The sequence below is a fragment of the Martes martes genome (assembly GCF_963455335.1).
Source record: "Martes martes genome assembly, chromosome: 9".
NCBI classification, from domain to species: domain Eukaryota; kingdom Metazoa; phylum Chordata; class Mammalia; order Carnivora; family Mustelidae; genus Martes; species Martes martes.
The window spans coordinates 95253661-95278775 of NC_137896.1; the positions used below are offsets into that span (position 1 = coordinate 95253661).

The 25115-nt window shown below is 34.8% G+C and overlaps 1 protein-coding gene and 1 long non-coding RNA gene across 6 annotated transcripts in view; one reads left to right on the forward strand and one right to left on the reverse strand.

Annotated features, from left to right (window-relative positions):
* Positions 1-25115, forward strand: part of CTNNA2 (catenin alpha 2) — a gene marked incomplete at its 5' end in the record, with an annotated part of 988253 nt that overhangs the window by 947930 nt on the left and 15208 nt on the right. For 2 of the 5 annotated variants that reach the window (XM_080812651.1, XM_080812652.1), the window contains one exon: positions 9067-9210. The exons of the other annotated variants lie outside the window; for them this stretch is intronic. In XM_080812651.1, coding sequence (XP_080668777.1) covers positions 9067-9210 — 144 coding nt within the window. The remainder of the gene's footprint in view (positions 1-9066; positions 9211-25115) is intronic. 5 annotated transcript variants of the gene reach the window in all.
* Positions 1-25115, reverse strand: part of LOC308348524 — a 172209-nt gene that overhangs the window by 9496 nt on the left and 137598 nt on the right. The window lies entirely within an intron of this gene.

Consider the following 25115-nt stretch of genomic DNA (forward strand, 5'->3'; position numbering starts at 1 on the left):
TCACTGGCTTTTATCACTTGCACTGTTGGCATTTGTAGAGGTGTTTGAGATTGAGAACACCATCAAGAAGCCTGTTTCCTTCTTTGAGTCTTACCGGCAAAGTTCAAAAATCCTTGCATGGGGGAAGGCTTCTTTTAAAGAAATGTTATACAACTTTATAATAATTCTGAGTCAAATGCATTATAAAGGTTTGCTATATATTGCTCAGTTATGGACCTGCTCTTGGCCTCCTCATTTTTTCAAAGCTTGATTGCTATTTGGTGCCATACCTACATCTGTAGTCTGCTGTCTTCGCCACTTCTGCCTCCATCTTATTCTTCATCCTCCTTCACTGATGGCCAATGAAGAAAAAAAAAATCAATGTTTATTTTGCAAAATAGTCACAAATGACTATCTTCAAAGTTCTGAAAGAGTCAAGAATGTAAGACCCCATACACACAAACTTTTCAATGATTTTGCCAAGAAAATGTGCTCATGCTTTGGGCCCCACTTATTTTATTGTCTGGCATGACAAAGTTGCTACATTTTTAAGGAAAAACTACTAGAATATAACATGCAGTAAAAAAAAAGAGAAATGTTTGAATCTTCCTTCCTTTTTTCCCATGTGTTTATGTACATGGGATTCAGGGTTGTGGTTTCTTCTCTGAAACATATGAAAGCCCCCAAGAAGGTATATATGTTAGTAGTCAGATTTTCCCCTAAAATCAGAGATTTGGATAGGCTATTCCCATTTTGCCAAGAAAAATTATTTGAATTTCAATGCTGAGAACCGTGTTTTTAGACCCTTGTGCTATCAAGATGAGCAAAATGCACATGTGCACAGTTATGTACCCTGTCAGCATGTGTATGTTTTACGTGATTCTGTGTGTACAGACTGGGAAAGCCTTCTGTTTTATCTGTGTTTGGCTTGGGTGTTTGGGGGCAGGAAACTCAGTAGGTTATGGGTGGGGGAACAATGGGTCCAAAAGCTCTTGAATCATGATGGCAAGCTAGAGAAATAATTCAGTCCCGAATATATGCCTACATGTGTTCATTCACCCAACTGCTGTCTAAGAAGCACCATTAATTTTCTGGCTGGAGATCCGTTTTTAAAGTTATTGGCTTACATCTTTCTCACCGGCCAAAAAAGTACTATTCTTAATAAATCTCAGAGTAGAAGATGCATTTGTGAGCCAATTCAGGTTAAGCCATTTGTATGGCTGCTAAGGGGGTCAATGGGGAAGAGAAAATTAAAAAAAACAAAACAAAAAACTAACAGTGCTAGAAATGCCAAGGAGAAAGTAGAGGAAACCAAAGTCCAGAAGATTAAACATCCATTCATTTATAAACTGGCTTTATTTGCTTTGTGTTTATTTAAACTTTTAAAACAGTTTTATATGCTTTCTGGAAAAAGAAATGTTCAAAGAAGAAAAGAAAAATGAAAGAAAGGGAAGGAGGGAGAGTAAGAGAGAAGAGTCATGAAAGAAGGAAGAAAAGAAAGGAAAGAGAAACTTAACCATAGCGTATTGTAAATTATTTTAGTGCAGGTAATATCCATTAAACATGGCAGTATTATATTAATCATGGCAGAAAAGTTGAGCCACTTTTTTTCAAGTATGTAAACATATTTTGAATACAAGTTCATTCCAGTGCTATGATGTGGATATTTTCTCTATATTTGATTGCTGTGTTTTTACTTTTTATTTGCTAGGTTGCAGAGGATTTAATGGATTCTTTTAAATTTTAAAATGAAGATGTACATATGGATCTGAAGAAATAAAAAACATTCCATAACCTTTGATTATCTTAGCTACCCTCACATTTATACTTTTGCATTTTTCTGAATGAGACTGAAAACACTAATGTGGAATTTTAGAATGTAGAATGCTAAACATCAAGCATTCTGATAAATCTGAAAAATTCCACCTAATTATTTTTGAAGTTCAAATACATCTTTAAAACAATGAAGCTAGAATGCAAGAGCAATTAGCCCTACTTTGGACAGGAATTCAGTGTTTAGGTTTGAGATGGAAGGACACAGATTATAAGTTATAGTTGACTGCACATGAAAATGCTACAAATTTTAATAGATTTTATTACATATAAATGTCTTTTTCTCATACTTCACAAAATATAGGAGCAGAGTTTGAAGGCAAGTAATGTTCTTTCCTACATCCTCAGCCTGGTGTAATGGAGCCCTACACTATTCCTAAGGGATTGAGTAACCCACCCTAAATGTGCACTTTTTTTCTTTGCCATTTAAATCTCTCCTTTCCAAATTTGAATCCCTCTCAATTGGGTTATGAAGGGAATCTTGACAAGGTGAACAAATATAATTTGTGATACTGGTAGGATTTGAACTAGTGAAGGGAAAATTGGAGAATAAGTAGTCAGTTATAGTCTACATAGCCTGTTTCACATCATTAAAAAATTGGGCACAGATTGCATGGAGCACTGGGTGTGGTGAAAAAACAATGAATACTGTTACGCTGAACATAAATAAAAAATTTAAAAAATTAAAAAAAAAAAAAAAAAAGAAAAAAAGAAAAAAAAAAATTGGACTCAATTAAAATCAACATGAATATTCATGGTAATAAATGAAAGCCATTCATACAGTACTAGAAACTGATAATGGTCGAATCAGTCTTACCTGACTATGGCATATGTGCATATGCACAAACATACACACATGCAACAAACACACATGATTTGATATTTACTACCTTATTTCCTGAATAAGCAGCAATCAGGAACTGAACCAGTGGTTGATAACTGTGACATATCTGATCAAAGACAGTTTAGGGAAGAGAAAACGTGGGAATTATTTGTACAATGCTATATGTATTATATATTTTAAAAATATATACTTATATATATTATAGATTACATTTTTATACATTTGTATTCCATTTTTAAAAACATATTTTAAAAATATGATTTGAGATGAGAGTTGCATTTTATTTGAAAAATTCTGCATTTCATCTATAAAAAATAGTGTATTTTGTAATGGGCTGAAGCAGTCATTGAAACAAGCATTGTACTTAGTTGTGTAGCCTTGTACTTTTGTACAACTTGTACTCTTATTTGGGGAAAGAGTTTTTTTTTTTTTTTAATATATATTCTGATTCTGTCTGTTGTCAATTCTTGATTATCTCTACTGATCAGAGTAGTAGTAATGGAAATAAATCTAAATTACTAGCTATTTCAGTTTGGGGTCTGAAATGCATTTCATTAAAAAAAAAAAGGTATATATTCAGGAAATTAACAGCAGTTCCAAATAATTTTCTCCAGATTTTCCAGAGGGGAGGCTGTTAATTATTTGGGCTTAACAGACTTTTCAGAACTATGAACAGTAGGAGAGTCCAGATCTAGAGAAAGACTAAAACAAACTTCTGATTATAAATCTGGAAGGAAGGTTGGTGGAAATACTCTGTACCAGTAAGAAAATTAAACAAGTATTTATCATTGGCAGAATGGCCATAGTTCTCTGCATATACTTTACTAGTAAGATGGGTTGCTGAATAATTCAATCTTTCTCCCAAAAGCCTAACCTTCCCAATTTGTTATGATAGTGAAACCATAACCATTTAAGTTCTGATTCCTGCATTGAGCCTTCCTTAGTTACATTTATATCAGTGTACATGGTCACTGATTTTTATACAACCCAAATTATGCAAACCTTCAGGGAAAAATAACCCTGAAGTGATTTTTCAGTGCAAATTCATTCTCCCAGTGTTATAAAAGTGACATTTAACAAACTTAAGGTGTTACATATGGAAAAAAATGGGAGATGGGGATTTTTATAAGAAAAGTGAAAATCTCCTTGAGTGCCAGGCATCATAGGAAGTTTTGAGTCTAGTGTACCACACCTGTCAGGTGTCTCTCTGAATTTAAATAGTCTTGTGCAAAGGAGGATTGTATATTGCTCTATTATAAAAAGTAGCTCTTTAGTTATATACTCAGTTATGGTGACCCTAAACTTCTCAATTCAATCTATTATTTAAAAAATGAGCCTTTTAATGATGAAATTAAATCAGTTGGTCATCCAATTTGTTTTATTCATAAAAAAATACTTTATATTCTAATGCTCTCATTTGAAAGTAAGAAGACAGACTCCTTTATGGCAAAGCTGGAACATGAACTAAGGAAAGAACTCTTTTTACCTTAAGTGGAGACATAGGTTGACCTAACTTGGATCTTCTCAATAAATTGATTTGATTGCATCACCTGAGTTTATAAATGGAGACATTTCTATTTTAGTTTGAGGGTGTTCATTACTGTGCATTAGAGTAGAAGTGGCTAGTGGCTTTATGAAGAATGTCTCTACCTCAGAAATGTCAGTGCCATTTTTTGTCCTTCAGTCAGTGAACTTTCATTCCTTTAGGTTTTAGAAGCTATTCAAGTTTTGAAAGCCTTGAATTAAAAAGAAGGCAAATAATTTGCACCTTATTCTATTAGCAACTAACATTTTAGATTTCAGTTAATATTCAGTACAATATTTCACAGCCAATGTTGAGTAATATTTTATGACAACTTGGAAATTAGACACATGGGAGGTACCTGGATGAGGGACACTAATTGTGCATATCTTTTGGTATCTGTGTAACACAGGCAAACCTATTGAAGAAGTACTGGTTTATAACATTTTCCCATGAGACATATTCTGATTTTGAGATACTGTCTGTTTGTTATAACTGATTTCATTCTAAGATGTTCTTTATTAACATATTTTAAATAATATCTATAGTAGTGTCTTAGGAGATGTTTCCTCATTTTTAACTCATTTTGGATATGTGAGAATAAATCCAGATAACACCTTTTCCCTTAAATAGAACCAAATAATTATGGGAAGCCACAGTATTGGATAGAATACCTTTATTTAGAAACAGTATCTGTAATTTAGTTTATGCTTTCTGGTGTTCCTGTGTACACTTGGATTTGTCGGCTCTAGTCAAGAAATACATTACTTTGAATTGGTTACCTAAATCCATTGTGATTTTTTTTTTTTCTTGTTCCTACTTGGATATACCTCAAGAATTCCTGGATTGAAGGCAGTTGGAAGAAAAAGAAGCTAAAATGTGAACAGTTGATATAAATAAGAGAATATGGATATTAAAACCTGATACCAAATATTACCTGGGGAATCTCATTACTGATTTTGCACAATTTTCCATTACCTCAGATGACTCAAAATAAAGGAAATTAAGAGACTCCATAGCAAAACTGAGATAGGATTTTACATTTGGTGCTAGATTTGATAAAATTTTGACAATCCTATTTTTCTAGAAAAAGATTATCATATCCATATGATGTTCCTAATTTCTAATGACAAACCAGCAATCAGGGCTTCAAAGAGCTATACTTCCTGTTCACATAAAGATATTTCCTGATTCATTGAACAGCACTTCTAGGGTGTTCCAATTACTTAAAAGGCATAGTGCTAAATATTGTTTGGGTGGAGGTATTCAAAGTCCTTTATCTCTAATAGCAAATAATTTCCATGAAGAGAAGAAATTTTTCTGTTTTTTTGTGCCTCTGTTAGATTGTGTAGTCCATTGGGTTTTCTTTTTTCTATTTAGTTTCTCATCTTTCTGTTTAGCATTCTCAGCAAGAATAGCAGGGTGTCTGTTGATAGCTATCTCTGTGTATTCATTGTTGTTCTTGGTTTACTATATTCTAGAAATAAAAGTGTGTTTAATTTACTATCTTCTTATTCTGTTCCTACAGATTATTTTGTCAAATGCTTTCTCCAGCTTAATTTAAATGATTTATAAAATATAGTTTTTATCACAGCCCTTAGGAGAGAAATATGTGCCATGTTATGGTCCATGTATCTTACAAATAGGAAAGACTTCTGGATGGGCAGTGTGTAGTTTTCTTAGTTCAAATTTCTTTTACTGCTTCAGAACATACTGTCTTACTCTATTTTGAACAGTCATTTTCTTTGTGGGCAATAAATATATTTCAAATATTTCATCCTAATCCAATTTTCTTGAAAGCAAGCTTACTTAATTTAGACTTTAATCTTTTTTTCATCATCAATACTATATCTTATCTTACTGGTTTTCTCTGAATACTTTCATCTGTGTAGATGCCTTGCTGATAATGAACTTGACTGGAACTCTGGCTAGATCTTCTGTCAAATCTGCACAATCTGTATCTTGACCTCTTTCATCCATTTCCTTCTGCAAATCTACTTAGAGAAGTTCCTGGAGAAGTTCCAGTCAGCATCATCTTATAATAACCCATACTCTTTTAAGTTCAAGGTTTTGTATGTGAGACACTATCATAAAACAAACTCAAAATAGAATCTTTTATCTAGGAACTCCCAGTTCAAATCTGTTGTTATCAAAATTATTTGGATTCTGTCTTGCTGAGATAGTTCTCTTCAATAACAACATTTTGGTCAGATTGTATGCCAACTGCCTGTTCATGTCTTCCACAATTAATTACTTTATAAATATACCTCCAGATTATTCTTTTGGAATGTACAAATTATTCCACCTGACTTTTCTTTATCTTTTCTACTGTCAAATAGAAACAATTTTTCAACAAGCAACATTTTGAAACCAATCCTACATCTCTGATCAGAATAAAGTTATAACCATGACTTCAATAATGGGGTCTCTTGACCGAAATCTTACAATCACTTCACTTCATACTTTGTCTTGAAAGGCTAACTCATCCATTTATGTGATATCATAGAAAGTATGCATCAGCTCCATAATTCTAATGACACTTAGTTTTCATAAAAATGTCAAGAGGCTAGATCCTAAAGAAGAGAAATTATCTGGTCCTGGCATTGCATTCTGTGTCAAAGAGATTTTTTTTCAACTAATATAACTAAAGACATTATTGAAACCAATCATACTAAATTCACCTAAAAACTCAGCACAGTTCGCCACTCTGCATCCTTTTGATGCAGCCTAGTTTTGCATTGGGTTCCTGAAGTCATGCTCCATTTCCAAATAAGCAGTAGATAATAAGAAATATCTATGTAGTATAAATCAGTTTTATTTCAATATTTTAAAAAATGTTTAACTCCATTTTTATTCTGATATCTTAACATTGGCAGATGTGTACCTTCTTTGTTGGGTAGTAAAAATTTTTAAGGTGTTTATTGGAAGAATGAGCAATTGCCATCAGTAATCTTAAAGTAATGACCTTTAAATTTTGTATGAAAGGTGAGATGACACAAATTAGTTTCTGATATGTAAGAATAGTTTTTGAAACTGAGAAATAATGGTAAATGAATGGCATATTTCCTATAATGGGAAAGTCAGGAAATGCCCAATTTCTAAAACAAATGGGATCAACTATAAAGCATAAAAAAGCAAAGATAAGCCAACTGGTCAATGATCCAAGTAAAAATAGGAAGAAAATAAGGCTTCATAGGGCTATTAATTGTGAAAATTCACAGAAAAAAGCTGTTGAATACAGAATTTGAATGTAGATTTAGAATTACTGAAAATAGAAATAGAATAATACAGAGTGGGAAACATGCAGAGTATCCCTAATAATTACAGAAAACATCAAATATAAGAAAAATTCCATTTTTTCTTCATAAATTTGGTATTTTTTACTTCTCTATTGTCTTTAATTCTCTAAAGACATTCTTTAAATGTCTTTAACATTTATTTTGAAGTAAAAGATGGGAGAAATAATGCCAAATCCATTATCAGTTTGACTTTAGTAGCATCTGTGTTTCAGAATGCTCCCTAACCTGCCTATTTTGCTTAATTTTTATATTGTGATTATTTAATACACTTACATAGTAAGTGAGCTAAGAATGGCAGGACTAAAAATAGAATTATATTTGCTTCAAACAAAAAAAAATTTTAAAGAATATTGTTTATCTGCATATAGAAACAAACTTTCTTTGGGCTTTACCCATTTATGATGCCATGAATTGTAAGCTCTTACTTTTACTAAAATATTTTTTGTGGAAAGAGTAGGTTTCACTTTTCATATATCCCACCAGGCAGATAAAAATTTGGCTTCCATGTGGATGGTTTCAGGACCTACCTGCTCTTTAATATAACTCCTTTTTATTTTGTCATACTACTCCCTTGACAACTTTTGAGTAGTTCATAGTTTTTAACTTCTAAACCTCCATTTAAAAAAAAAAGACCTTAGTGTTCTCCGTATTATTCTCCCATCTTGCCTGAGATCAGTTTCCCCCTCCCCAAAAATGGATTCAGAGGTTAAATAAAGCTATATGACTATAGCTTTCCTGCATGTGACACAATGTTTGATCCTAAATTTGACCTCTGACAGTGGCAGTGTAGAGACCCTATGGTATGGAAATCTTCCCATTTAATTTTACTCCACTTTTGAAGGTGAGCTCTTATAACCCATTTAGATATGTTATATTCAGTACATACAAAAAACCTGGTCAAGATTGACAGTAATACTTTCTGCTGAAGATAACATTTTAAGAAGTAGAAATAGGCATTGGTTATTGGCTTATCTTTTGAAATGTGCCTGTCACACAGCCCCTCCTTGGGTACAAAAAGGAAGAGTAAAAAGAGTGGCAGTTGTAGCAACAATGAATGCATTAGTTCTTCAGTGATTCCAATAAAAGAGGTAAGTATCCTTTTAGTACCATGTACTGGCTGGAGATGCAGAGGCCAAGGGCTTGATGAAGGTCACACAGCAGGGCAATGGAACTTCCAAGACAGACATCTGAGAGTCCCCACATACTGTTCCAGGCTTTAAGAGCTGCAGCCCTTGCTTTCTCTCTTGGTGATCTTCAATGCTTTAAATGGGAGTTTCATCCCCTTTAAATGCCACTATGATTGTCCCTGGCAATGCCTGACAAGGCAGGGTGCTTCTTCATTCTCCTTCTCCCAGATGGTCCATTTATCTGTTCAAGAGAGCCACTGAGGAATTCATATGGCCGGGCTGCTTAATATCATGGATGCCCACCCATATCTCTTTGAGCACCTAATTCCTTCATATGCCTCTTTCTCCCAATAACCCACTCCCTCTTCCACTTCCCTAATCCCTTCCCATTAGGGTACGTTTTTTTTTTTTTTCTCTTGCTCTCTCTCTCACTCACTCTTTTCTGTATCTCTCGGAAATCAGACAGGAGTTCAGAGCACTTTCACTACCTTTTATGAGGTAGATTGTGATGTCATAGATGGGGGCAGGGCTAGTCAACTTTCTACCCACCTCCCAACCTGTGCTGAGGGAGCTCCGATCGGGAGTGGAAGCAGTGATTCCTCCATGGTGAGTAACTTTGCTTTCTAATGTAATCTTTCTCATTGTAAACATTAATTTTGAAAGCAGGTGGATGGGGATTGAAAGAAGTAAAGATGTGACCACATAAGTCTTCTTTTACTGTTAACCAACTTTGGGTAAAGGATCTACTTATTTATTCTTTGTATGATTTGAGAATTCCACAGCAGATACATTCTTCAAGCATGATCGAAACTTGAAATGTAGAAATGGTATTTCATTCCTTTATTTCTTAGTCTTTCTTCCCATTGGGACTGAAAGTCATTGCATATGTGGAATGAATCCATTCTGTAGTCCTTTGTTGAGCTTCTTTAAGGAGGGCTAGTGAGGAGATGTTCTTCTTCATTTGAAAGATAACAGCGTCACACAATATCCTTTATTGATGTTAGCCCAGAGAATCAGTCTGCTCTTTTAAAATTGTGGGGGTAAAATTGTGAAGAAACTGATACATAAAGAATTAATAAACTTGGTTTTGATGTAAACAAATGAAAATATTCAAATGAAGAAAAAAATATTTAAAACAAAAGAGTCACCACTCTTGCAAGATTAAGGGTGCAGCCATTTCAAGGTGTCACAACCAAATTTGCTAACTTTTTTGTTGATGTTGTATGTCATAACCCTGATGCTGTTTTGTAAGATTTCTTTGTAGTTAAGAGCTGTGAAGTGTCAGTGTTCTTTGTTTCATTTGGGTTTCTATAATACTGATTAATTCTTTTGTATGCCTTAGTATTTGAAAGGAAAAAATCAACTGAATGAGCATTTTTCCTCTACTTTACTTGTTCTCTCCAGGGTACCTATTAAAACTGTCAAGATGTCAGCTTTTATATAAAAGGGCAAAGGAAGTTCATGAAGGTGGTTAAATCTTTAAAGGATGTTGAAGTATCAGGGTGGGTGTTTTTAAAAGGGTTTGACCATCAGAATGTGAGGCCCTGTTAGTTTTCATGGGGTAGGATAAAAACTCCTTGGTGTGGATCATGGGTGTTAGGAAATATGCTAAGAGGATATCATTCATTTTCTTCAAAGTTTACATCCCTAGTTAACTATGTGTGGATACTGGTGCTGGAAAATCAGAGGCAGTTTAAAAGGAAGAGTCCTTTCTCATCATTAGCTTTTTTGTTACATGTAGAAATCTCTGTCCCTCCTGCCCCGCCAACTTATGCATTCTTAGAATTCAAAATCACTAGAGCTAATCCTGTTCTTTTCATTACCTGGGGTGGAGTGGCATGGCAAGTTCTGAAGTGATTTTCCCACCTACAGTTTCTAACTTAAGGAAGTGACTGTAATGGTAGAGATTTCAGGTACAATAATGAAAAATAGAGCCATAACTGGCCAATAGGAAAACATAGGTGGTAATCACGTATAGTCAACTTTATATTGCAATGTGGGTAAACAATGCCAAAGTCTTATATATTGGATAATCTCTCTGAAGTCTTTGGCCTACCTTTTTTATAAATGCTAACACCCTCAAACCCAGGCAGAAGGAGACCTTCAGTGCCAGAAAAATCTAATGTCTAACTATAGCTCAAGTTTTTAATGTCTTTTATCAACCTCTCATACAGCTGCCAGGTAAGAAATGTTCATATTTTACAAACCCTTCAAATACAATCATCTTTAACTTCGTGAGTTAAGAACGGTTGTGTTGTGCACTTGTGCAAATTCAGAGAGTCTATCATGGAATGCATTGTGCATGCACTTGTTTATCTTCATGTGCATGTTTCATTTATAGTGGCATTCATTATTTTTTAATTCATTTGTATGTATTAAAATTCTAATTTAAAAATTCTATATATTGTCCTGTAAATAAAACAATGAAGTGTAACAAAAGTTGAATTAATTTGAGGTCTCAACACTGGTAGTAGTAGTTCCATTTCTGTCACTGACTAATTAGGTAACTGAAAGAAAATTACTTTGATCTCTTGGGCCTCAGAGTTCTCATTGTAAAATGGTGATTGATGATCTACAAGATATATCCTAAGGTAACTTGCTCTAAAATTGTATGATTTTATAATACATTTTTAAAGAAATTGCTTATGGCAAAAAGACTGAATAGTTGATGAGACTTTGTTTTTGTATGAGACATAGCATTCTGTAGTCCAGGAAGAAAATTTCAGTCCAAAGTAGGTTTTAGAATGTACCCTGTATTTGATGTAGTTTATTATTTGGTTAACAAGTGGTCTCGGTTCTTTTAAATGGACAATATCAAATATCTGATAGTTAGCTATGTGTTGATTTGGAAGATTGATTTGTTTTTTTGACTCCATAGGTTTTTTTGTTCTGATATTTTGAGATAAAAACAATCCTTAACTATTAGGTAATGGATGGATCTAGATATCACTGGGAAATTAAAAACTTCTTATGCAGTACTGTAGGAATCCTTTTGTGGTGTTGGTAAGAGTTGATGAGTAGGGAATTGGTGGGTATTTAAAACGTTTGTTATGGAGGATAGAACACATATGGGGCCTGGCTCCTGCTCTTGAGGAATATGCATCCTTTTGGAATGTATAGACACATGCCAAGTGTCAACTTAGTGGTGAAGGCAGTACATTTCTAAGAACTAAGATATGTCCCTCTGGTGTTCGGTAGACTGGATTGCACTGGGAAGGCTTTTTGAGAATCACAGCTTCAGCTCACTTGGAACACAGTGGTTTAGATTTGTGTTATTGCACACAAGGAGAGCAGGGAAGCGTTTCAGGTCATCAAGACCATGGAATTATAAATCTTGCAGAGGAGTCCTGTGTTTAGATATGCCATGTATCAAAACCATGCATCAAAGTATTTGCATATAATCTAGCCCCATACCTTTCCTGAGCCCTTCCATATTTGCTGAATTTATAATATATGATATAACTATTTAGAAGAGTTGAGGAGGCTGCAAATGAGTGAAGTGCAAAGATTATTTATTAAGATATAATCAGGCAGCCATTTTCTGTTATACAAAATGTCTTATCATCACTCGTAGCCACAATAGCAGAAGAGAAGTAAATAAAAGGGAAGGAATTAGGGACAGGAGACTCTAGCTCTGAGACATTCTGATCTTCTGACAAAAGTGGAAAGGGACTGTGTTACCATTGACACATTTAGAAATATTGATGGCCGTGAAGACATGCCCATAAGCGAGAGAATCCATGTAAGCAGGACAATTTTCCAAAGCAAATGGAACATTCTCTATGTTCTGAGCAGAAATTATGACCACTTTGCTCTCAAACAGCCAGTGTTGAGAAGGCTTAAACACTAAAACCATACATGATTATGTAAGTCTCCTTCCCCAGTGCACTTGGAAAGAGAATACTCATTTGGGCATGATTTGCCCACATTGACAACAAAGCACACTTATGTTTGAAAGCTTCTCTGGTTCTGTAGGTTCATAGATGATTTGCAGTGTATACTTTGCTTCACTCAGAGAGCACTATTTGTTGTATTTCTTGCCACCAAAATTCCTTCTAAATTATTACTTAGGCTTTTCTAATAGACTGGAATTCCATGAGTAGAATTGCTTTTTCCCCTATCCCAGCTTCTAAAGATTTAGTTTACATTATCCAGTAAAATGTTTCTTAATTTCCTATCATAAAAATTAATTTGTAGAATATACCATGTCAGGAAATCACTTTCAAAAGCAAAATTTGTATATATGGGGATGATGAAATAGCATGCTCAGTCTATGTTCTCTTAGAAATAATTTTTTCCAAAAAAGTTCAAGTAGAACTTAGAAAAAATCTTGTCAAACAGTATAAATTATTAAAGGAGGTTAGAGATATTAGATTTATGTTTGTCTCAAAAGAACAATGACAAATGCTGGTAACTCTTCCCCCTGCCCCCCTAAGTATCTCTAGAGGTGATTCTACTATTAGGTTATAATTCAACAACTGTTTATTGGGTTAATAATATGTGATGTTCACTGTCTGTGAATGGACGAATTAGCATGGAAAACAGACCCATAATCAGTAACTATAACGGTAACAATAGGTTTCAATAATCACTGTAACAAATATATATATATATGGCGATGTGGGCATTCCTAAGAGAAGGGGGAAGAGGAAACTTCATAAAAGGGGTAATATTTTTCTTAACCTTGATGGATAAGTAGATGAGGGTTTTCCGGTAGAAGAGAAGAGAAACAATGCCTGTAGTTGTGAGGTATGGATGTATTCTGTGCTGAGTGGACCTGAAAATATCAGAGATGGGTGGAAAGATGGAGAAAAGTAGAAAGTGGAGTTAGACAAGTAAAAAGTGGGGTCTGGAGAGCAAAGAAATTTTTCTGACCCATTCTGATTTTAATGAGTGTTTCCCAAAACGATCAAACGATCATCTGCATGCCAAAAACATCAAGTGGTGGGAGGAGACTGCTAAAATGCAGAACCATGGCTAAGATGCAGACCTGTTAAGTCAGGATTGCGGGGAGTACATTCTTAGAATTTGTAAGTACCCCTTCCTACCCCCAGGTTTTAGAATCTACAAGGCAAAAAACTGACTCATTATGTTTCTGTGTTCTTGGAAAAAGTTCCAGAAAAAAAAGAAGAATTAAAATATTAAGGATAAAAGACTTGGGAAAAATAGGATTTAAAGGTAATTTAAGAATATTCTTTAGAAAATTGACTTAAATTTTGACTAAGCATAAAAACCTTTATAAGAATGGTAATTATTAAGTTTAAAGAATTGCCAAGTGGTGCTCTTACATCTCCTTGAAGGAAAGGCATGAGACTATAAACATTTAAGGGACCATCTTGAGTCCATCATTTTTATGCTCCAATATAAGAAGTTAATGAAGTTCAGGGCTAAGTTGTTTTACAACAGTCCAGAGCAGTATTTATTTTTGGTGGTATTTTTGGTAGAACTGTTTGCCTACTTTTACATTTTAATTAGGGGAATTTCTTGAAAGAGAAATGTATAAATTAGCATTACCATCATGACTGGAAAAATCAAACATTCATGCCAATATAGAACCTAATCTATATGGTCTATGTTGAAAAATATGAATTATCTAACTCTATGTCTAAATCAACAACCATTTGGAAGTGATTTTTTTTCCTCTGTATTTTTCTTCATGGACATGATTATTATTTTCTCCCCATCAGTCTATGTAAATGTTACACACGTTTTCAAAGATGCAAAAAGAGAAAGGCACTAGAGAGGTACTTTACATTTGACTAAGACATGAGAATCTTACATCAGAACCCTGATCTGGAAGAAGGTGGCCCTCAGATCACAGTAAGAAAATTCCATTCTGGATTCAACCCCCTGTTTTACACACAGTTATCGTGTTTCAGATTGCCAGACTCACCAGTATTTGTTTTTTGAGAACTTTCTTTAGAAGTCAATAAGTGATAGTGAACCTTGCTTTCTTCTCCATACTCAACTCTGTATAGATAATTGCAGTAATTACTGTGTCAGAGATGGTGATCTTGTCATATACTAGAAGCAGTTGACTGGTAGAATGCCAGTGCCTGCCATTAATTGAGCAAATTGATTTTGGCATAGTGACCTAAAGATCTTTTTTTAAAAAATTCTTAGATATATATTTTTTACTGAGGATGTGTAGCTCTGTTACTGGCTGTATCACACAACCCCAAGCAAACATAATCTTGAGTGGTTCTTAGAAGATGTGCCAGGCAAAATTACTTACCCGAATAAGGCCTTGCATTTTACATGAATAAAAGTCAAGCAGAGAACAGTTAACAGCTATATGGTTTTGATGTCCAGTATCTGAAAAATAAGTTAGAGTACACTGTGTTCTCTTAAGGTAGATGTTAATAGGCAATGTATTGCTGTTAGATATGAATTTGAAAACTGACTCTTTTACAATTCAGGTGATATTGAGTAATGTTCCTAATCCCTGAGCTTTTGTTTTTGCTTTATAAATTAGAATAGCAATACATTTAGAGGGACAATAGGACAATTGCATGTAGTAAATAACATTATTATACTAGCTAAGGTACAGTGGGGGCTCAGTATGTTCCAGGCACTGTGCTAAGTATTTTAAATGCACTATGCAATATTTTTAACAGTTATCCCTTGGAGGAAACTGTCATCCCCATTAAAAATATTAGGAAAATGAAATTCAAGGAATTGAAGTAGTTTCCTGGAGGTCACAAAGTTAGGGACTGACAGACTGTAGTGCTTTCCAAGAAGCCTCCCTTGACGTTCTCTCACAGCATGATGTGTTTTTTCTGTCATTCTGAGTAGGATACTGCAGTGTAAAAACTTATCCAATTATATGTCTCCCAACTACTCTGTGAACTCCATAAAGGTAGGGAATATGTCTGAATGTTGAATTTTTCCCTGTTTCCTTGCATAACAAGTACATAATGTGTGCTTTATACATCAGCTTCCTAATTTTTTCCCTAGTTTTCTTAATTCCTTTGTACTTACTTTGTTAAATTTTCTATGTTTTTTAAGATTATGGTTTAGAAATATAAAAAAATTCTCCCAAAATAGCTGAATTAATCAACTTAATAATTTATTTTATAAAAAAGGAGTAGGAAAGTAAGGGCCACAGTGGCAGAGTTCATTTCATTTGCTTTCCCACATGAAGGTTATGGTACATAAAAATGTTAATTATATCTAGATGTGAAATGTTGCATTTTAATTAAATATCTTAAATTATTAATGGCCAATAACAGTATTAACAATTTGTACAGTCTTTCACATGTTTTAATTAGATATAGATTTAGCTCCATATGATAAAACCTCCAAATGGAGAGTTATTTTTCTGTCATATATAGACTGTGTAGTTCAGGACCAATATAGTGAATTCAGAATCATCAGGGACCCAGACGCCTTCTGATTTATGGTCTGTTCTACTTAGTGTTGAGGCTCCTACTGTCAAGTTCATCTTTGGTCCAAGGTGACTGCTCGTGCTCTTTCCATTTTCCATACAGGAAGAAGAAAAGAAGTGTGAGGGCAAAATGGTGTGCTTTCTAGCTGTGTTAGTACCCTTTAAGGGGATTTCCCAGGACTATCTGTCCCCCTACTCCAACAGCTTCTGTTTACATCATACGAAGAATCTGAAAATATGGGAGAGTTAGGCAGGGAGTAGTAGTTCTTGTCCATGTATACCATCTGTTAAATGGAACACAAATAGAATTCTGAGTTCCACTAGTTGCTTTGTGATCTTGGGCAAGTTGCTTGACTTCACTGAGCCCCATTTTCCTTTGCTGCAAAATGAGAATGATATTAGTATCTACTTAAGTGTGTTGTTAGGATTAAATTTGTTGATGTCACACACTTAGCTCAGTCTACAGAATGGAGAAGTACTAAATAAATGAGTAGCTAATTTTATTTTTCCTTATCTTGTCTCTCCCAAAAGATGATATATTTTTTTTTTTTTATAAATTAGGTGCCACTTGTTTTATTCCATCATCTTTACTCCAATTAAACCACTGGATGTATAGTAGTGAATAACCAACCAAGGTCTATACCTTCGTAGAGATTCCATTAGTTTGTCATTGGGAGTCTTGGAGGAATCACTCATAGAGAGGTCATAATTGACAATAGAGAAGGGAATGGCCTCCATAGAGAAATGAAGTAGTGATTCTCACAATCTATGGAAGAATCACATGGGAAACAAATAAAAATTTGCTGAGAATTCTGGCCTCTGCCTTTACAGTTCTGATATCACATCTGAGATCAGGAATATGTAATTCTATTCCTAAATGTTTCTGATGCAGAGGACTCATGGATCACACTTTGAAAAATACTGGTCTAGGAAATTGAGGGAAGAGAGCCTTATGAGCTGTGGTGAAACCCTTCCAGTACTTGACGTCAGTTTGGACCCTTTCCTAGAAAATCCTTTTTGGCTTGCTGCATTAGGCTATTTTTAGTCTAGCCTAGCCTGGATAATTACCAGTTGTGGGGAGCTGGTTGCAGTTGTCCATTGCAGGATATTTAGCAATGTCTCTGGCATCTCCTCTATAGATGCTTGTAGCAACTTTCCTTCTCCAGTAGTGATAGTCCATTGTCTCCAGACCTTGCCAAATGCCAAATGTATCCTGGGGTACAGGGATAAAGTTGCCCCTGGATAAGAACTGTAGATCTGGTTGATCTTGACCTTTCACCTAGAGTGTACATACTATTTGAAATGGAGTCTTTTGTTTCTTCCTTCTGGAAGGTTGGAAGATGATCCATAAAGTGGTCCAGCCTCATCTGCCAAATGCTCATTCCCAGCATGGCATACGCACTTTCCTAGAGAATAGACTCCTGAGAACCCATCACAGTCCTCTTCTGGCCATAACTTTCATACACCTTTTAAAGGTCTCCATCCACCTCTCTTATTGTTTACCCCAAATCTGCCTTAGAGATGCAGGCATTTCTACTATCAAAGGCAATTAGGGGCTTTGGTGAGAATGTTGCTCAAAAGAAAGTTTTAAACAAGGTAAAATTTCTTCAGTTTCTTGCTTTTTATAAACAAGAGTCTTGAGGTTAAAATAATTCAGTTTTTATAGTACCTTTTTTAAACAAATATTTTTCACATATCATTACATATTTAGCTATTCTTTGCATATTTTTAAATCTTTACATGGTAACAAGCACATTTTGTTAAAAATATGAAAAAAAAAAGTAGAGCAATAGTTTACATTTTTTCCTTAACAAAATAATATTAAGATGTGCATCAGGTCCATGGTCTCCTTGAAAGTCAAATGACTTATGCAGGTGTTTCTGCGATAATATTTATAATGAGTAAGCCTGGCAATGCTGAAATTAGTGGGTGAGCCCTTGAAACCAGTCAAGTTGTAGATAGAAACCGATTATGTTTCATAGCTTAGCATTAATTTCTTTAAAAGAAGTTTGGAGAGCTCTAACAGGTGGTGACTCCAGATATAACAGAAATCACTCTTTCTTTCAAAGATGTAGCTGTAGTGCATTTGAAGAATTTTCCTTGGCATTTTTTAGTATATCAGGTAAAGAAATAATGAGGTAGCCTTTACATCTTATAATAAATATGGAGGTGATTTAACTTTGTCAAAGGCTAGATTCACAGGGACTCTAAGATACGGATTGTGCCTTGAGGAAGCTTTCATCTCAATATTAAGTATGATTTTTAGTAGGGGCAAGATACTGTATCAGACTCTCTCTAACCCTTTAATGTTTATCTTTGTTCACTGGTTAAAAGTTGTCATTTTCATGAAAGTTTGTGAAGTCCTTTTTTTTCAAAGAAGTTTTCCAATTTCATAGATTTGATGCTCTCTTTCAAAGGAACTGCTAGTATTTTTCTATGATTTTTGGCAATACTGTTATGCATTTCCCATCTTTTGAGGATTCTTTGCCCTTTAATCTGTGGTTTTGAAAGTTTTTTGCATAGTTCAACCTCTTTTGCAAGGAAACATACAATATGTTGTCCATCCATAGAGGTTCTTTGTTAACCAAATAAATCATATTTCCACTTTTAGATTGAAGGGAACCCTCTGGTGCTTTTGCTGCATTTTTTCCTAAAGTACAGTCACTCCAGGAGAAGCCGATGATATTCCTAACCAGGCCAAGCCCTGGCAGGCATATGTGGCTTCTCAGGGGAACTACCTTAAATGGCCTTTATTCTTATTTTATTCAAAAGGAGTTGGAGCTACAGTATATTCCTAAATACACTGGAGACAGAAGTCATGCAGTTGTATTTCTGGTAATTATCCTGTTAACTAGGTATATAAGCCTCAGTTCCCTCATCTATTGGATAATGAGAATAAAGTAATATAGTGTGTGAGGATTAAGTGGTATAAAATATAGGAAAGATCTAATTGGTGGGGATGCTCAGTATGTATTGAATCTGGAAAATATCCAGAGTATATTAGCCCATGGCCAATTTAAGAGGCTGCCTGAACTAAGAATTCATCATTCAACTGTCTAAACACTGGGATACGTATACCAAATGCCAATATGGCTCAGGTAGTGCCAGCTGCTGTGGAGGACATAACCAGTAAAGGGCCAGGAAGTACTTGTTTATATACATCCAGAAGTCTAGCTCTGGAGATAAGACTTTCACACATATACAAAGCTTTTGAAGACAAAGTAGCAAATAAGGAACTGATTATGTGATGCTAGCAAGGATGTGTAACCAAAATTGAGCTGAAATCACTAAGGATAGCTGCATGAAGGAGTTAGCTGTTTCTATTGCAAGAATGGTTTACCTTTTTTTTTTTTTTTTAAATCTGTATCTCTTTTTGGATTGCATTTCACAGCCAGTTTTGGGATCCCAAACAGAAGGTTCCTGTGTTATATTTCTTTTGAGAATCCTGTTCCCTGACCATTCCCCATAAGTGGGAAAAGTGGGATTGTAACTAGACTGCCCCAGACATGTTTTATCCCTAGCAATGTTCACTGTCAGGTAGAAGAAGAAAGCTTCCCCCCTTTTGGATGTACCTTGTTCTTGTCTCACTTAGGCTTATGGTGCTCTCACACTACCTGGGCATTTATTCAAATAACTGTACCTGTGCAGAGTTTCTTAGGCCTAAGTTACCCAGGTGGGCCAATAAATTACAATAAATAAACTAAAAGGATTCCAAAAAGGCATCACCTTATTAATACTACTTTATAGTGACATTTTTAAAATTTAAAAAAGTGTCTCAAGTTTACTTTCTCACTTGGGCCTTAATGACTGGTGAAAGTGTATTGGTATTATTAACCCCCCTTTTTGGCTGAAGAAATAGGAACTCAGAGAGGTTACTATAGTGTCCCAAACTTTCACAGTCAGTGGTTGGCACAGGCAAGGTTGGAGCCAGTTTCTCTGATGGGTGGTCTTGTGCTTTTTGCAATGTAAGATGTTTGCTCCTCCTAGTAGTTGAACTAGTTCTTGAACAGGAGACACAGAAAATAGTATGCGTCAGATGGTGTAGATGATGGTAACAACTAATACATATTAGGTTCTTAAAATTTATATCAGTCAGCCTGACATCATATCATGGTACCCATTATATGGTGGAGTATAAAGCTAAGGTGTAGAAATTTTGAATAAAGTCTTTTCATACCATGTGAATAAATAGCAAGTGGCATATATGGGGGGTAGAGGAAAGGAGAACTATAGGTTGTATTTAATCAAGTTTTCTTTGAACATGTAGATGACTTTAGTAGCTGGTGAGAAAATAAGTAGATGATGTCCCTGCTTCTTGCCTAGTTTTTATCTCATGTGCATGATGATTGCAAGGTTAGAAGTTAGTGTGACTTTTTTTTTTTTCCTTTGCGGCTTAAGGAAATTTACTTCATTACTGCTTGGTCACATGACTCATACTTGAAAGTAATTAGAACACATCATAACTCTTGTTTAGCCCTATGATGGCACCAATAGCCAGGAATAGAGTTCAGAGCAGGAAAACACTATGGTATGTTTACCTGGTCAAAGAAGGCTGGATGTTACATGTCACAGGGCCTGAAGCCCATTTCTATCAGATAGGAATTTTGTGAACCCAAGTTCACAAAAAATTTTTCTGTATTTGTTTCCTCATATGTAAAGGATTATGATATCTACCATATATATATATGGTAGATATGTATATGTATCTATGTATATATGTATATATCGACTATATATACATATACATACATATACAATATATATATAATGTATAATATGTATAGTAGATTGTATTAAGATTGTATTTTTGTAGATTGTATTAAGACACCAGCACTGTAATACCTACCACACACAGTTATGCCTCACAGATGCTGGTAATATGAATGAGGGAGATGATTTTTAATGAAAACTCAGTGATTTATATATAGAAAGCAGTAGCAGTAAACACAAAGAATTAGATTGTGGATGTTTTCTGAGCAAAGGATGATCCTGATTGTACCAGTGAAGCACAGTAAAAAGAAGAGGTCATAAGATTTGTGTAGCAGTTTACCTAATGTTTATTTTGTCTGTTTTATGTCCCTAAATTCCACTGTCCTGCCAATATCATTATGTGGCTATTCTTCCATGGAGGAATGGATAAGTGGAAGGCATGGAGAATTAGGTACTATACTAGACATCGTGCCCTACTTTGTCTTCGGACAAGCTTTGTCATCTCTTATTTCCTCATCTGTAAAGTTGCAATTATTCAATAATATTTAGCAAGTATTTATGGAATACCCATTTGCTAGACACAGTTTCAGGTGTTTGGTATGTAGCATGGGGTGGGGGATAGTAAACCCAGAAGAAAATATTTGTTAGATGGTGATGACTGTATGAAAAAATAATAAAAAGCAGGGAAAGACTAGAAATGTAAGGGAATAGGGCAGAAATGGAGTTGCAATTTGGAAAGGAAAGCTTTCAGTAAGATGTTGGTATTTCATCAAAGATCTGTGGGAAGAGCATTTAGGCAAAGGCAATAATAAGCATAAAGTCCCAGAAGTGTGGGCATGACTGCTCTAGGGAAGGGATCAGCATTAAGGAGTGGAGTGAACAAAGGAAAAATCAGAACAATTGGGGATCAGATTGTATGACATTGAAGACCACTTTAATAGCTGTGGATTCTATCCATATTGAAATGGGGGACTGCAGGACAATGTTGAGAAGAAAAGTGACATTATTTGAGTTCATTTAGTAGGATCATTCTGGCTTCTGTTTAAGAACAGATCAAAGAAGCACATGTTGTGATGAGCACTGTGTTATATGCAACTAATGAATCGTTGAACACTACATCAAAAACTAATGATGTACTATATGTTGGCTAACTGAACATAATAATAATAAAAAGAATAGAGCAAAGAAGTAAAAGGGAATGAGAAAAAAAAGGAAGTTATTTAGGGGGAAATAGTGCAACAATCTAGCAAGAGATTCTGATGACTGGGCCTTGTGGTAACAGTAGAGAAGGTGAGGTCAAATAATGGGCAGATTTTAAAAATGCTGTTGCTAAGATATAATGGCAGATTGGAGGCTAGATCTAAGAGAACAAGATATGTAACATAAGATTCTGGGTTTTTAACCTAAACAGGTGGAAAAATTGTGTTGCCAATGACTATAGGAGGAGCAGGTTTTACAGAGAAGTGGAGTTAATTGTAGAGTTAATTGCTATCTTGGAATGTTGGGAAGAGTCAGTAAGAAAACTTTTTGTGAAAGTAACAACTCTTGAAGGAACCTGAAGTGGTATCTAGGTGGAAGTTAAAGACTTAATGGTTACAATTGACGGAGTTGTGTTCTGAAGTAAAGATAGGAAACTTCTACCTCAATCGGTGACAGTGTATACTGTGAGTGCTTGGAAATTATTTGAATATGTGATAACATTGTAGTGGTTTACATCTCACAATGGGAAAATAAGTCACCAGGAAGAAAGAAAAAGATTTAGAGGGTATTACTTTATGTCTACTCAAAAAATGTTTCAGAGTAGGCAGAAAAATGTATTCAATTACAAAAAGCCAGGGAATAACTGGCCAAATTTAAAACTAGTTTAATTAAAATCACTGGTTTTACTCTGCATTATACTGAAGACCTCTTATGAGCTATTGAATAATGATATCCATTTCTTCTTGCTGTAATTCTCATTTCTCTAATGAAAGAAGAGTTAATTTCATGTTAGTACAGTGAATTATTTTACCCAGTTACATATGTGTCTAACAGTTTGCTGCATCATATTTAAGATATCATTCTTTATGAATCATGTGAGGGGAAATTATGATAATGAGAGAGAAGTGATATTAAAATACTATTCTTAGGGGCACCTGGGTGGCTCAGAGGGTTAAAGCCTCTGCCTTCGGCTCAGGTCATGATCCCGGGGTCCTGGGATCGAGCCCCGCATCGGGCTCTCTGCTCCGCGAGGAGCCTGCTTCCTCCTCTCTCTCTGCCTGCCTCTCTGTCTACTTGTGATCTCTGTCTGTCAAATAAATAAAAAAATAAAAAGAAAATCTTATAAAATACTACTCTTAAAATACAGCCTTTTATGGGAGGAGGGTGGTTTAGAAGACCCATAGTGGGTATGATAAGAGGGTTTAATCTGTTTTTTAAAATTGATTTATTTTAATTGATGTATAGTTGACACCTTGTTAGTTTCAGGTGTGCAACATAGTGATTGGACAATTCTGTTATACTATGCTTACTACAAGGATAGCCACTATCTGCCACCATACAAATTGGTATTATAATATTACTGACTATATCCCCTATGCTGTACCTTTCATCCCAATGACTTACTCCATACCTAGAAGCCTGTACCTCCCACCCTACTTCCTCTGTTTCACCCATTCCTCCTCCCAATTCTGTCCCTCTGGCAAATACCAGATGTTTCTCTTTACTTATGGGGTCTGTTCCTACTTTTTTTGTGTGTTCGTTTAAAATTTCACTTCATGTAATGCTCTCTAGGTCCCTGAATGTTGCTGCAAATGGCAAAATCTCATCCACTGTTATGACTGAGTAATATTTCATCATATGTATATATATCTTCTTAATCCTTTACTCTATCCATGGACACTTTGGTTGCTTCTATATCTTAGGTCTGTTGTAAATAATGCTGTGATAAACATACAGGTGCAAATCTCTTTTAGAATTAGTGTTTTTGTTTTTTTTGGCGGGGGGGGGGGGTTGGAAATAAATGCCCATAGTAGAAATACCAAATCAGATTTTTGAGGAACCTCCATGCTGTTTTCCATATTGGCTGTAGTGATTTACATTTCCACCAATAGTGCATGAAGTTTCCCTTTTCTCCAACATCTTTGCCGAAACTTATTATTTCTTGTCTCTTTGATTTGAGCTGTTTTGACATGTGCAAGCTAATATCTCATTGTAGTTTTGATTTGCATTTCCTTAATAATAAGTGACATTGAACATCTTTTCATGTCTGTTAGCCATTTATATGTGTTCTATGGGAAAATATCTGTTTAGGTCCTCTGCCCACTTTTAAATCAATGTGGCTTTTTTTTTGGTGTGGAGTTGTAAAAGTTCTTTAATCTGTCTAATAAGGGGTTAATATTGAAAATCTATATTTGCAGTAAGTCACCTTTTTTTTTGATGGTTTCTTTTCCCGTGCAAAAGTTTTCTATTTTGGTGTAGTCGCAATAGTTTGCTGTTGTTTTGTTTCTTTTGCCTGAGGGACCTATCTAGAAAAATGTTGATAAGGCGGTATCAGAGATTACCACCTATGTTTCTAGGATTTTTATGGTTTCATGTCTTACATTTAGTCCCTTAATCCATTAATCTATTTTGTGTCCATTTTTGTGTACGGTATAAGAAAGTCCAGTTACATTCATTTTGTATGTTTCTGTCCAGTTTTCCCAGTACCATATATTGAAGCGCTCGTCTTTTCCCCAATACATTTCCCAATATATTCTTGTCTCCTTTGTCATTAATTGACCATGTAAGTGTGGATTTATTTCTAGACTCTCTGTTCTATTACATTTGATCTGTGTGTCTATTTTTACTTCAGTACCATACTGTTTTGATTACTAAAGCTTTGTAGTGTACCTTGAAGTCTGGGATTGTGACACCGCCAGCTTTGTTCTTAAGATTGCTTTGGCTGTTCAGGGTCTTTCGTGGTTCAGTATAAATTTTAGGATTCTTTATTCTAGTTCTGTGAAAAATGCTATGGATATTTTGGTAAGTATTACATTGAATCTGTAGATTGCTTTGGGTAGTATGAACATTTTGGATAGTAAGGACATTTTAACAATATTAATTCTTCTGATGCATGAGCATGATAGAGCTTTTCATTTGTATCATCTTCAATTTCTTTCACCAGTGTTTTATAGTTTTCAGTGTACCCGTCTTTCACTCCCTTGGTTAAGTTTATTTCTAGTTATTACATTCTTTGTGGTTCAGTTATAAATGCAATCGTTTTCTTAATTCTCTTTCTGCTATGTTATTAGTGTATAGAAATGTAACAGATTTCTATATGACTTTTGTATCCTGTCACTTTACTGAAATCATTTATTCTGATAGTTTTTGATGACATCTTTAGTGTTTTCTACAATACCACAGCATCTGTAAATAGTGACAGTTTTACTTTTTT